A 14,960-nucleotide genomic window follows, 5' to 3' on the forward strand; every position below is an offset into this window, starting at 1 on the left:
TTATCAACCAGCCCCCCACGAGTGGTTGCTACCTATTAAGCTGGATGATTTTGTTGCTTTACATTTTTTCTTTGTATGAATACTGCGCTGAGTATGACTTGTTGTTCTCCCAATATGCTGCCTCCCTTTAGCCTCCCCTATTATCCTTTCTTCCCCTTCCCTGCTGGTTCTACATGAAACTTGTATGTTGTATGCACTGTTGTGTATGATTCTGTTGAATTTTTGTATCTAGTTTGTTTTTGTTCATAGTTCTGTACTGTTTTTAATATCATTATCAAAGTGTTCATTTATATCTGTGGATACAATTAATGTCACTGTGCTAATTTAGCTCTGTCACCTGGTGGCAGTTTCTAGTAATTATGTTTCATAATGGCGACTCCCATCAGTTGAGCACTGGTGAGGACACACACATGTGGCTCCATACTTTGTGTGGAAGCTATTCTGTTTGGTATTTTTTGAAATATTTTTTGTAATACCTTCTGCATCTTTTCTCTTTAAGACTCCTGTGTTCATTTTGGTGAGCTATTCAGCACTGACATATGTCATCTCAAGTTTACATTATGGTTGCAGACCTCCTGCATGACTTAATGGCCGCACCTTAAATTTTTAGAGATGTTATGTCCATGATGTTAGTTATTCTAGCCACAGAATAATTGTGGTTACTAATTTTTATATTTCACTTTGGCAGCAAAAACAAATATGGTAAGTTACAACTCTTATGTAGCTGGTAACGGATTTGTAAATTTCTGGTTTTCAGTTCCAAAAGCTACAGATTGAGCAAACAAATCATCTTTAGTCTGATAGTATACATTTAGCTCTAGTTTCAAGAATTTGTGAGTAGGAACTGCTCTTGTTCCCCAAAATGTTAATACCACACTTTTACTTGTGATTTGCAAAGTTTAAACAAAAGTCGTAAGTATAAGTTGAATAAAGCCATAGTTCATTTTTAAGAAACTACATGCTTCTCCATTGTGCCTAAATGTTTTAATATTCCTGCTGCTGTTGTCTCTCTATCTATTTGCATTTGTCTGGTGTTTGGCTTCAAAACTTTTGCATGACACTGATTCATAGTATTTCCCTACAGAGTTGCATTGCTGCATAGGATCTCTGAAGATAGCCTAAATGTAGTTGCACTACCCCACTCATCCATCCCCATTCTGGAATACACAGTACTATCTGTCACAGACTTTCATTCACCATTGATAAACGCCAAATCTCTGGAATATATATATATTTTTTATGTCACACAACTGACAAGCTAATTTTATCATAATTAGTAATTTTAGAATCTTGCTCTTCCCCCCTGCATAATACCTGCTGATGCATATGCTTGTTAGTAATAATAGATGATTAACCACTTGAACTAAACTTTTCTGTATGAATAATGGAAATCATTGCTCCAAATTCAAAGCAGCAACTGCACAGAGGAATAATTAACACTTTCTGTATTAAATTAACCATGCTGGCAAATTCAGCCTCATTATTCTATTACATTTTGTCTAGGTGCTGATAACTTATGTACTTTTGTGAGCCTTTACTTCTTTTGTAAAAAAAAAAAAAAAAAAAAAAAAAAAAAACACTATCAGAACAATGGGGATTCATAAATAGGTAAACACTGTTCTCTGTTCTTGTATGATCTTGGTGAATTTTATGCCATGTCCATTGCTGGGTTACCTCTGTCACCATTGCCCAAAGTATGAGCAGATTGTTCCCCTTTATTTTTTTGGGTACTTTATCCAATAGCTCTCCATTCTTCCTCAAAAATTAGATTATCCATTTGATTCATTAAAAAACAGAATTGAATATCTGCTTTTTGGCAGTAAACCAAACTGCACACATTCATGCCATATTTTCTATTGTCACATAAACTGTTGTTGAACATAGTGTGCTTTCAGACCTCAGTGTCTAATATGCACTGAAGAGCCAAAGAAACTCTTTCACCTGCCTAGTATCATGTAGGGCCCCCCGCGAACACACAGAAGTGTCACAACAGGATGTGGCATAAACTCAACTAATGTCTGAGGTAGTGCTACAGGGAATTGACTCTATGAATCCTATAGGGCTGTCCATAAATCCATAAGAGTACAAAGGGGTGGAGATATCTTCTGAACAGCACATTGCGAGACATCCAAGGTATTGTCAATAATGTTCATTTCTGGGGAGTTTGGTGGCCAGTAGAAGTGTTTAAACTCAGAAGAGTGTTTCAGGAGCCACTCTGTAGCAATTCTGGGAATGTGGGGTGTCGCATTGAACTTCTGGAATTGCCCAAGTCCATCAGAATGCAAAGTGGACATGAATGGATGCAGGTGATCAAACAGAGCGCTTAAGCATGTGTCACCTGTTAGTCATATCTAGATGTATCAGGTGTCCCATATATTCCCAACTGTACATGCCCCACACCATTACAGAGTCCCCACCAGCTTGAAGAGGCTCCTGCTGACATGCAGGGTCCATGGATTCATGAGGTTGTCTCCATACCCATAAACATCCATCCACTCGATACAATTTGAAATGAGACTCATCCAAACAGGTAACATGTTTCCAGTCATCAACAATCCAATGTCAGTGGTGGTGGGCTCATGCGAGGCCTAAAGCTTTTTGTCGTGCAGTCATCAAGGACTTCGATGATGTTTTGTTGAATGGTTCACATGCTGACATTTATTGATGGCCCAGAATTGAAATCTGCAGCTATTTTGGCAGGGTTGCACTTCTGTCACGTTGAACAATTCTCTTCAGTTGTCGTTGGTCCTGTTCGTGCAGGATCTCTTTCCGGATGCAGCGATGTCAGAGATTTGATGTTTTTCTAGATTCCTGATATTCACGGTACACTCGTGAAATGGCCGTGCAGGAAGATCCCCACTTCATCGCTATCTCGGAGATGCTGTGTCGCATCAATCATGTGCTAACTATAACACCATTTTCAAACTCCCTTAAATCTTGATAACCTGCCATTGTAGCAGCATTAGGTGATCTTAACTACTGTGCCAGACACTTGTTGTCTTACATAGGCATTGTCGACCACAGTGCCATATTCTGACTGCTTACATATCTCTGTATTTGAATACACATACCTATACCAGTTTCTTTGCTTCTTCAGTGTATATACAGTCCTCCTTCAATCAGTCATGCTAAAACTCTGATTCACTACAGAGTTGTTGATTCTTTCAAGCAGTGCCAAAGTCGAACATTCTCCCCTTTTTCTGTTCCTTTCTTTGAATATTTCCCATAATTGTTTATCACATTTTCATTTGTTGCTAATCCTATAGCAGCTTTGCAGGTGTTTTCCAGCTTTCACTGACAGTTGTGATAGAGCTTAAAATTACATTTATTGGTGGACTTGATTCATATTCTTATTTGTTGCCATTTTTATTTGTTTGTTTATGGGAACAGAGTTAACCATATATTGTTTTCAATGTGACAAATGAAAAAGAAATCCTTTTCATATGTGGTGACTTTTGTGTAATTTGTGTTTAATTTGTTGTTACAGACACATGTAGCTCCACAGTATGTTTACTCATCTGTTGCACCAGTGGTAATGGTGCCATCGGTAAACCCACCAGTTTATGGAATGAGGCCATATGCACCAGTACCAGTCTACACTGCACCTCCAACACAGCCTCCTCAGCCACACCTGTCAGAACAGGAACTTAAGCAGGTAGGATTGCCTTAGATAAATTTAAAGTAGGTAGAAATTTGATGAATGTATTGTCTTTTGTGAAGTGTTATCTTTTCATTCTATATTAACATTTTTAAAACGGTAGCGATTACCTACTTATTTTGTTACAAGTTTGGGATTTTGAAATGAGGTTTTTTTTATATGGTTAATCTGCTTTAACTCTTGTATCAGCTAAGATATTTAAGTAAGCATTTATCGTTGGCCCAAAACTTTTAGCAACAATATCTGAGAGATGTGCTAAAATAGAGAGCAAAGGTCTGCAGAATCTACTAGTACAGTGCAAACACCTCTGTGTGGGGCTTTGTGCCAGGCTGTGTCATCATATGCAACGGAAAAAAAAAAGGTAGAGGCTACACTAATTTAAAATGAATGCTGCATTGTCAAAAGTATCTGGACATCCTAGAAAATGTGAAATTGACCACAAGATGTTAAGAGGTGGACCCACTAGTATAAAAGAAGGTTGGGATTTTTGTGTTGTCAGAAGAGAAGCAATAGCAGAAGAATAGGCCTGGCAGGTGACTTCAAACATGGACTAGTCATTGGATGTCACCTGAATAACAAATACATGAGAAATATTTCAGACCTACCAAATCTGACCAAATTTACTGTTGGCACTTTGATTGTGAAATGGAAACATAAAGGAACAACTACAGCTAAACAAAGACCATGTATTATCTCTTGTAGTGACAGACAGGGACCATTGAACATTGCAGAGGGTGGTTGTCAGTAAACACTGGAATTTCTGTGGTCAGTGCTGAGTGATGCCATTGTACAGTGCTGAAAATTCCCAATTTTATGTTTCTTCCTAGTAAGGTTTATCTTGAATCTACATTCTTACTCGACATCTCACTTGACTTTGTTCTTGTTTCTTCCTATTGACGTTTGATATGACAATAATCCATTAGTGACATTGCCAACACAACTTGCCACATTTAGCTTCACCACACAATTAGGTCATTACATAATAAATTTGAAACCTTATCCTAAGAAACATTCAAAATTCCTAAGGTACTGAATTATAAAGTATAAACAGGCACAGAAGCTATAAATCAAAACCAGTGCAAGAATTTCATTCTTCTCCTCCTAGGTAGCGGTTTTACCACCACTCATAACGTCAATTGACGTACCAAAACGAAAAAGAAATTTCAAAATTTTATGTCATATAAGAGATGTATTAGGAAAAAATGTGGGTTTTGCCACTAGTAATACTGTAACAAGTAATGTGTAGCGTGCATAATTGAATAGACTATCGTTTTTGCTACTGATGTACGCGGTAACTGAGCCATTTCTTAACACACCACAGCCACAAATTACACCTTAAAACCTGCATTTTTAAGGGTTCTTTCATTTTATGTTCACCTTGAAAATAGCAAAACTTTATAGCCTATGTGGTGAAATAAACTGAAAACTGTATTAAAACATCTCAGATGTTGCCATTAGCTGTATAGCTTGGTCACATCACACTGATGCAGTGGCTACTAGCAGATAGTGATAAATAGCAAGCTTTCTTGGTGGCTTGTTCCAAAGTACAGCGAATGTGATTGGTTTACAGCAAATGGAGTGACCGCAGCTTCCACTTGTGTTCAATTTATATAGTTATACCTCACACGCTTTTCACAACCATGTATTTATTTTACTTACAGTATTTCTGCTCAGAGCTCATTGTCAGAATCCAGAACATATAGTACCACTACTGACTTCAGCCAAAATGGGCTAATTCATTTGCTATGTGTGACACCACAAATAAAAGGATGTGTTCAGTGACCAGTTGCGCAATGGCTTGTTCATCTTTGTTGCAGTCATAAATGGTGTGTAATGCATTGTGGTGGCAGACAGATTGCTATAGCGGATTGCCGGGACAGAGAAACACTAGTATCACAGCAGGCTCAACTTTATTTCATTTTCATTGGTATAAATCAGTACCACATGTGAAGGAAAACTTATGTGCATATACATACTTTTGCGAAACATGCTGTGTTTACACTATGGGAAGTGACAAGTTCGAAGTGCAAACAGCATGTTGGTAATATTACAGAGCACTCCACTTTGACCACTCAGCACAATGAATAGTGAAAAGTTTAGAAGCAATACACTAGATCTCGCTGTGCTTGTGTCACCAGAGTATGCTGCAGTGCCATTGGCTACAGCAGGAAAACACACAACCCGATTCTGATCCTTGCCACCGTACTTCAGTTTTTGATTTAGTTCACCATGTTCATCAAGTTTTGCTTTTTTCTGTGTGAGCAGAAAGGAAAGATATCTCAAAACCCTCAAGTTTTGACATATAATTTGTGGTCGTAGCAGGTCAAAAAATAGTTAGGTTACATTGTACCCAGAAACCAGTTTCAATTTTTTGATGAGTTTTTACTTGGTGTTGCACATCTGTGATTTTTTAAGAACTGTTGAAATTCATTACCACAAATTATTGTATAAACATTGTATTATACATTTAATTCCCTTCACTTATACAGATTTCATACAGTGTATTGGAGAGAGTTATGATTTTTTATCATATACGCTAATTACATATGTTTTTGCTTGTATTTTGGGGGTTTTAACATTTGCCTCAGTTCTGCATTTCCTCAATTGCTTTTTTTAAGTCTGGATCACACGAAAATGTGAAATAGAGTATTGACTGTAACTCTGCTGGGTGTGATACTGTTTCTAACAATCTTAATATCTTTTATTGACTTGATACGATTACTCTCAAGTTTTCTTTGTAATCATTGACGTTGGACATATTTTCTGACTGGCTCAGATATGTTGCAGTAACACATACCTACAAAACTGGTGATGAGCAAACAACCCCTAATTATAGACTTGTATCACTCCTTCCATTCTTTACAAAACTATTTGAGAAAGTTACCTATGATAGATTACGGACACATTTAAGTGAGCAGAACTTGTTAACTACCTCTTGGTTTGACTTTCGTAAAAGATTCTCCTCGCAGGGAACAATACAGTGCCTTGCAAATGGAATACTAACAGAGCTAAATAAAAAAAATTACTCCATTTTATTCCATGACCCTGTCAAAGCCTTTGATTGTGTGGATCATAAAATCCTACTTAGCAAACTGAAGTCATGTGGCCTTATGGCATCTTATCCCCATAACAGAAAGCAGTGGGTCTCATTAACAGACTGTATCTCTGGTATGAAAATAACCTTAGAATGGAGTAGCATAGTGTGCGGAGTGTTACGGGAATTGGTACTGGACCCCTTCTTTTTCCTACGTTACATAAATGACCTTTGAATGACTTTGAAGGGCAGTTCAAAAACCGCTATGTTTGCTGACGACACTTGTACTAATCAAGAGCCAAAACTTAGCCCTTGGAACACAGCTCAGATGATACCTGAACAGGCCTGCAGGTAGTTCACAGCTTACAATTTGTCTTAACATCACAAAGACTCATCTTATGCATGATCTTTTACACTATTGATGGTTACCCACCTGGTGAAGAACAGCGTGTAAAATTCTTGGTAGCCAGCTGGTAAAAGTTGAAATAGTCGAAACATAGATAAACTAATCATGAAGCTCATTTGAGCACATTATGCCCATAACATCATCTCCCATTGTGTTTACCTAGAGACAAGTGTGTTGGCTTATTTTGCATATTTTTACTCTATCAACTTAAAGAATTCTCATCTGGGGCAGTACACCTAAAGTAAATAAATTATTTGTTCAGCATGAGGGACCAGTAAGAAGCCTTTTTAAGGCTTTCGGAATTCTTACTCACTTCCCAATGAATTGACTCCATAATGACTTTTGTTGCTGATACTTAAGATGAGTTTCAACTAAACTGTGATATTCACTGTCAAAGTGAAAGACAAAAATAATTTTCATGTAGACTTTGCCTCTTTATCCAGAGTTCAAAATGGTGTTGTGTACTCCAATGGTAGCATATTACATACATTCATCTAACATAGAGCAAGAAATCGGGAATCCCTACTAGTTCAAAAGAAAATCAAAAACACATCTTGTTAGCCACACTTTCTGTAAATTACCTGAATATCTAGCTTTCCAATTTAAAAATTCTGTTAGCTATGTGGGAAATAGCAGTATTTGTTATGAAGTTTTATGACACGTAATAATGTACTGGTTAAATTGGTCTCAGTATTTATGGATGTACAAATATTTTCTTTGAAAAATAAGATTGTAATTGAGTAAACATTAAGCCACTAATACAAGATAAATAGCAGCTATATAGCAAAAATGAGGATGCAGCAGTCCCCCCCTCCCCCCCCCCCCCCCCAAAAATGCTTTCTTTTTAACTTCATTAAATACAAATAGCCTAAACGTGAATGGCACTAATCAGCGTAGTTATAGTTTATTGTTAATGCATTGTACAGATTACATTTCACACACACACACACACACACACACACACACACACACACACACACACACACACACACACCCACACACCTTTGCAGCTATATTGTGCCTACTGAGTACTGAGCACACACTGCTGAGCCTGAACTGTTGTTGTGGAGGTGGAAGCTCATTGTTCTGAAGAAGAGATCTGTGCATTGTTACCATATTGGGGGAGAGATACTGATGTTTATGATGACACTGAAAAAGAAAAGATATAATTGAGTGGCATGAAGTTGGTGAATACGTATTGACCAAGAGTACATTTTTAAAGTAAACCCTAACTTTCAGAAATGGTCTAACATATGAAAACCAGGTTTTTGCCAAATGGTAGCAGGTAGAGGGGAATGCAGTTTTACTGCATGGGTAGTGCCCTTTAACTGTTGTATCAACTGAGATATAGAAGCAAGGGCTGCTTTCTGGAATTGACCATTGTGGTGTAAACATCGTGAAATGTGGCTCTCATACAAGGTCCCGTCATTTTCAAGCCTTCCAGTTGTTTAGTAATTTCCATTAATTATTCACTTACACATGAGTAAGTACATACATTATGAATAGTTTCCCTAAGCCCTTCTAATGCACTTTGTGTCATGTTGGGTGTCTAGGTTGTTGTGAATTTTTTGTTTTTCTTAACATTTTATCACCATAAAACAAGTGTCTGTAAACTAAACAGGCAGGTAACATGAAAATTGTTGTAAACAAGGTAACTACCTGCAGTCTGCAAGCCACTTACAGATTTCCAGCTCCCCATAGTTGAAAAAAGAACTTTTACTTGATGCTTTGAGGTTTTTAGGAAGTGGTTACTGAAATAATTTAACCAAGTTTCCAGGAAGGAACTCGTATTCAAATCTCCTTTTGTATCACATGCACAAAATCATCCCTGCTAAATTTTTTTCTTTTCTCAGCATCCAGTGTAGATCAGAACCAAATCCCATTAACAATTCTACAAAATCTGTCTCTATGAAACACCAACCAAACCTATAAAGATAGTTTAGCTTTAGCCGGCCTAAAAGTTGAAAGTTTAATGCTGCACTCACCACACTGTTTTAATACGAGCGGCTCACTAAAATGAACCGATGAGGCAAATAATTGTATAATGTTCATTTGAAGATTCAATTCTATACAATGCAAATAAAGTACAGTCAGAATCTCTCTCACAGTAACCTAAAGTTCTGTTGCTTGTAGTCTCGTGCTTGCAAGGACTGTCACAAATGAATACTTTACACATCTCCAGTAGACTGACACTCACTCCTTAGTGGACCACAACAAACTTTGTGAATGCTCTGCTGGGACTGCCTAAAGGCTCCCAGTGCAGACAGTAAACGAAACACTCACTTCTGGTCAACAGTGTACCCAACTATGGCCCATATGATTCTGTAAGAGATCTTTGCCAAATATCTTTGATCAGACTTTTATAAATCTTTGGTGATGTTTTAGAGTTATTTTATCATATCTTTTATGAAAGCTATAATGTGGTATTAGCTTCTATAAAAGATTTGTGAAAGTACAGTGTAATGCAGGCCTGTGCTTGAAAAGCACAATTCTTGATGCTTTAAATTTCTTGCCATTTAAGTTTTAATTTTCTGTTCTAGTACATTAGCATGTACAGTTTTTTATGTAGAACTTTGAGTGGTCATTGTCCGGTGAACTGTGCTTTCTGTTGTCATTGTACCTTACTTTCTTTGAAATTTTGTACAGCTTTATCATTTCATATCCAGAATATGGTAGCATAATATCTAGATCATAACCTCATTCTAAAGATTAGATAATCTGTTACACTTTACGACATTGTTCACCAAATCCACAATTTTTTGAAAAATTTTGTAAATATTGACCATATCACTGTACAAACTTCCATACAATGTTTATACGAAAACTCATCTATTACAATTCCAGCTCTGTAGCCTCAAATTTCAGCAGCTGTGAAATTTCTGTAAACAATTGATGCGCTTGCAAAATACGTGACATAACTCAACAGAAATGTCTACACAATGTTTTTATACCAGAACACACAATATATTAAAATGTCAACTTTGTATCGTCAGATTTCAGTGAATGTAAAACTTGTTTAAAACCTAGGTTTTTGGGGAAAGTATTGAACTGAAGAGGTTTGAATCAAGATTATGTTTACATGTTACTGATTCGTTAAATGATTTTAAATTATCAAATTTTAGTAGGCTATTGTGCAAGAGTATGGCGACAGATTGAGACAGTAGCTCACATGCATGGTTTAGCACTGAAGAATGAGGGGAGGGTGAGGGTAGTCCCACTTTCTCCTTTCTCTCTTGCCGATAGTTACCCATCGTACCTGCTTCCTTGCAACTAGAAGTTTAGCACGTAGTTCCATTTACAGTGTCACATCTTTTCTTGTATCTATGTCATAGTAAGTACGGTCCAGAGGATATGTTTTTCATCATATTGCCTAATCCTATCTTCTTGCTACATGTAAGGGACCCTGGCATGGAAGCCACGTGGAGTTTACATACCATAGGCTGATTCCTGCTGCCTTGCCTTTCAGTTTTTGTCAGAGCAAATGTTTCTGTTGCTTAAATTTGAACTGGCTGTTTACTCGATGGCTATCCAATTTGCTTAGTTGCTAAAGGTACTGCTCTGTGTTATGCAGATGAAAACACTCTGTATGTCTTCTGCATTCCAGTCACCTCCATTCTCACTACCCCTGTGACATAACATCTTCTAGAGTGCTAACTGGGCTAACCACATACCCACACCCTTGCCCTCAACATACTATCTTTCCAGCCCCCCCTCCCATTTCAGATGAATTTCTCTCCTCTTCGTGACATCAGTTTTTCTCTCCCCGTTTCCTCTCACGATAAATCCTCTGTTGTGAGAGTGCTACCTTATTCAGTCCTTATTTGCTACTGCCATTGACAGGTGCCTCCACTCTCCTGCTTCGCATTATCTCCTTAAATCCTTCCTTACTTTCAGTTGGTACAGCCCATTCCTCTCCTTCCATGCCCATCATCCTTGCTAGCTGGTGAAATTTTCTATGCTCTTAATTGTCTGTTCCATACATTAATCAGCAGCGAGTGAGTGGTACCTCTCCCTCATTCTTCCTCATTGTTCCTATCCTGGAAGTCCCATTATTATGAGAGCAATCCCAAAAGTTAGGTCTTCAAAGTGCTGGGGCCACAGGGAAGCTGTTTGTCTGGCTGTTGCCCCCCCCCCCCTCCCCCCTCTCCCCTCTCACACACTATACAGAAACTGCATGCCTTCTGGAGCTTTGTCTTGGCTTGGCAGCCAGTTGTAATGGAGCTCTCATTAGCCACTACTGCCAGGTGCGAAGTTCACACAATTATTTGGTCTTTGAGTGCAAAAAGTGTTAAACCAATCGACATTCATTGACAGTTGATGGAAGTGTACGGAGAGTCGTTTACAGATGTAAAAAATGTCTCCAGGTGATGTAGAGTGTTTGCAGGTTGTCATACTGATATTATGGCGAGGAAAGAAGTGGGAGACTGCCAATTCCCAAAGAGACAATTGCAAACGATGAACAAATCGTACTTAAAGGTCAGCAGATCACTCCTGAAATCATCGTTGACTGAAACGTTGAAATTTCTGAAGGTGTTCGCAAAATGGGTCCCAAGAATGCTGACAGAAGTCCACAAATGGCAATGCATTGAAACTTCCCACAAATTTCTTCAATCCTATGCAGGTGAAAAGGAGAGCCTTTTGGATTCAGTTGATGAAACTTGGGTATAGGTGATGAAACTTGGGCTTTCCACTTCACACCTGAAATCAAACAACAGTCATGTGAGTGGCAGCATTCTGATTCACCCAAGCCTCGTAAATTCAAAAGAACATAGTTTGCCAATAAAGTCATGGCAGTTGAGTTTTGGAATCAAAAGGAGATATTGTTGGTCAGCTTCAAAGTTCCTGGGACAGCAGTAAATGGTGACAGGTATTTTCAGAAATTAAAACACTCAGGCGAGTGATTCAGAACCAAAGAGGAGGAATGTAGAGCAAAGGATAAGCCTTCACCATGACAACGATCGCTCGTCAAACCATGGACCTTCTGCAACAGTTTGGATGGGACATTGTCACCCATCCACCATATAGTCTGGGCTTCCTAAGAGGAAAGAACACTTCGCTGGAAGGTGCTTCAGTGACAATGATGACGAGGTGAAAGATGAGCTCCAGTGTTTCTTCAGTAGTGTGGTGGTGGGCTGGTATGACGTGAGCATACAAAAACTGCTACAGCATGTACAAAAATGCATGAATCGAAATAGTGATTATGTGGAAAAGTAGAGAAATTCTCAAGCTTCAAATCTGTGTACAATTTATTGTAAATAAATTTTTCTTTATGTTTAACAAATTGGAGATCTTACTTCTAGTATCACCCTCCTATAACATTAATGTTGTTGTTATTATATCACTGGGAGCTTAAATGTGAATAAAAATTCAGTTGTTTATTAATATTATTTATATTCATTGAGCATGGTCAACTGTCAAGTGGCAATTTGTCTCCATTGGATTTTTGTGTATCTGTCTTACTTTCTCAATACTTTAGAATAGAATATTAGTCAGGTATAGTGAAATTACCAAAATAAATGTATTGTGTAAACATGCAAGGAAATATAAATAAGTGGGTAATAATATACTAAGAATTGCTATCTTTTGATGTATATTTTGGACAGAGATTTGTTGTTGTTGTTGTCTTCAGTCCTGAGACTGGTTTGATGCAGCTCTCCATGCTAATCTATCCTGTGCAAGCTTCTTCATCTCCCAGTACCTACTGCAACCTACATCCTTCTGAATCTGCTTAGTGTACTCATCTCTCGGTCTCCCTCTACGATTTTTACCCTCCACTCTGCCCTCCAATGCTAAATTTGTGATCCCTTGATGCCTCAAAACATGTCCTACCAACCGATCCCTTCTTCTAGTCAAGTTGTGCCACAAACTTCTCTTCTCCCCAATCCTATTCAATACCTCCTCATTAGTTACGTGATCTATCCACCTTATCTTCAGTATTCTTCTGTAGCACCACATTTCGAAAGCTTCTATTCTCTTCTTGTCCAAACTAGTTATCGTCCATGTTTCACTTCCATACATGGCTACACTCCAAACAAATACTTTCAGAAACGACTTCCTGATACATAAATCTATATTCGATGTTAACAAATTTCTCTTCTTCAGAAACGCTTTCCTTGCCATTGCCAGTCTACATTTTATATCCTCTCTACTTCGACCATCATCAATTATTTTACTTCCTAAATAGCAAAACTCCTTTACTACTTTAAGTGTCTCATTTCCTAATCTAATTCCCTCAACATCACCCGACTTAATTTGACTACATTCCATTATCCTCATATAGTATACTGCAGTTCGTAGGGTTAAATGTTGCTCCATAAATTCACAACACATTATCTGTTGCAGTAGTCACTGCTGTATGACTGTGAGTACATACAGATTTTGTATATCCCTAGCTTCTTCCTCATGAGACTGTTTGAGAGATTTTGTTTATTTGTTTCAGATTGAAGAAATGTTTCCTAATATGGACAAAGAAGTAATTAAGTCTGTTTTTGAAGCTAACAGAGGCAGCAAAGATGGTACAGTCAATTCACTTTTACAGATGAGTGAATGATGTGCTGAATAGTGCACACTTTCTGTATGATGTCAACAAGTACCTTATGTTTAACATAAGGCATTGTATTCATTTATATTAATGAGTGTGGTTTAAATATATATGAATCCAGAAAATGATGTATGTGCCATGTTGTTATATTCTATGTTAATTATCTTTATTTTGTTAATATACAAACATTGTAACAGCTTATTGATTATGCAGTTAATAATCAAATTCATTAAAAACTTTTACTCTGGCATTTTATTGTGAAAGGTCATACCTGCATTAAAAAAATCAGCAATCAGTTTTGATGATCTATGTGATGTACTTCTAATATGTAATCAAATAAGTTGGTATTCTTAAGTTACTTTTATATGTAACATAATTCCATACAAGACATGAAAATTCCAGTGTCCGTAGTTAAAGATGATTGATAACCGTATTAATATTTTTTGTTGTTATACAGGGTATGTTCCGAAAGTAATGCAATTGAATTTCCCGCGCCGCTCCTAGTAGTCGGAGTGGGAGCGGGCCACATGGAGTAGGTGGGGGGGACGCTAAGCTTTGCCGCGAAACCGGTTTCAGTGCTCTCCGAGCTGTGGAAGCGGCAGGACGTCTGTTATTGTAAACCTCTGCGCGCCGACCGTGTCACGGAAAAAATGGGATCGAGCAACGTTACGCGATTAAGTTTTGTGCTAAACTGAACAAATCTTTTGAGGAGACTAACAAAATGATTCGTGAGGCTTACGGGGACTCTGCTCTGTCCTACTCACAAGTTTCGAGGTGGTTAAAGGCCTTTAAGCCCAAAAAGGCAAGAATGAGCAAATCAAAAGTGAAAACAATGCTCATTGTCTCTTTCGACAGCAAAGGAGTGTTCCATAAGGAGTTTGTTCCTCAAGGACAGACAGTTAACGCTGCCTACTACGTGGATGTGCTGGAAAGACTCTGCAAAAGGGTCGTCAGGACGAGAAAGGACATCTCCGCTACCTGGCAACTCCATCACTACAACGCGCCTTGCCACAACGCGCTATGAGTGGCCGGTCAGCTTGCACGGAATATAAATGTACACACGGACTTTGAACAGAGTATAGTTTGCTGGTGTATTTGCGTTAACTGCTCAAACATATTAGTATAAAGACAGTCAAACAATGGAAACTCCTGGGTGGAATATCTACAATATTAGGAAAGGGATAGTTTGCTACTCACCTTAAAAATGACCTGTAGTGTTGCAGACAGGCATGTTATAGCTTTTGATCAAAGCCCTTTTCAGCAAAGAAAACACACACATTCATACAAGGAAGCCATTTTCACATACACATATCTGGCTGCT

The 14,960-nt window shown here is 38.0% G+C and overlaps 1 protein-coding gene across 1 annotated transcript in view; it reads left to right on the forward strand.

Annotated features, from left to right (window-relative positions):
• The window catches only part of LOC126281762 (toll-interacting protein-like), a 51,831-nt gene extending 37,950 nt beyond the window's left edge, over window positions 1–13,881 (forward strand). The window contains exons 5-6 of the mRNA XM_049980960.1: window positions 3,488–3,655; window positions 13,538–13,881. Of these exons, the coding sequence (XP_049836917.1) occupies window positions 3,488–3,655; window positions 13,538–13,648 (279 nt within the window). The 3' untranslated portion in view covers window positions 13,649–13,881. The remainder of the gene's footprint in view (window positions 1–3,487; window positions 3,656–13,537) is intronic.
• The last annotated feature ends 1,079 nt before the right edge of the window (window positions 13,882–14,960 follow it).

Source organism: Schistocerca gregaria, chromosome 7 (genome assembly GCF_023897955.1).
Source record: "Schistocerca gregaria isolate iqSchGreg1 chromosome 7, iqSchGreg1.2, whole genome shotgun sequence".
Classification (NCBI taxonomy): Eukaryota; Metazoa; Arthropoda; class Insecta; order Orthoptera; family Acrididae; genus Schistocerca; species Schistocerca gregaria.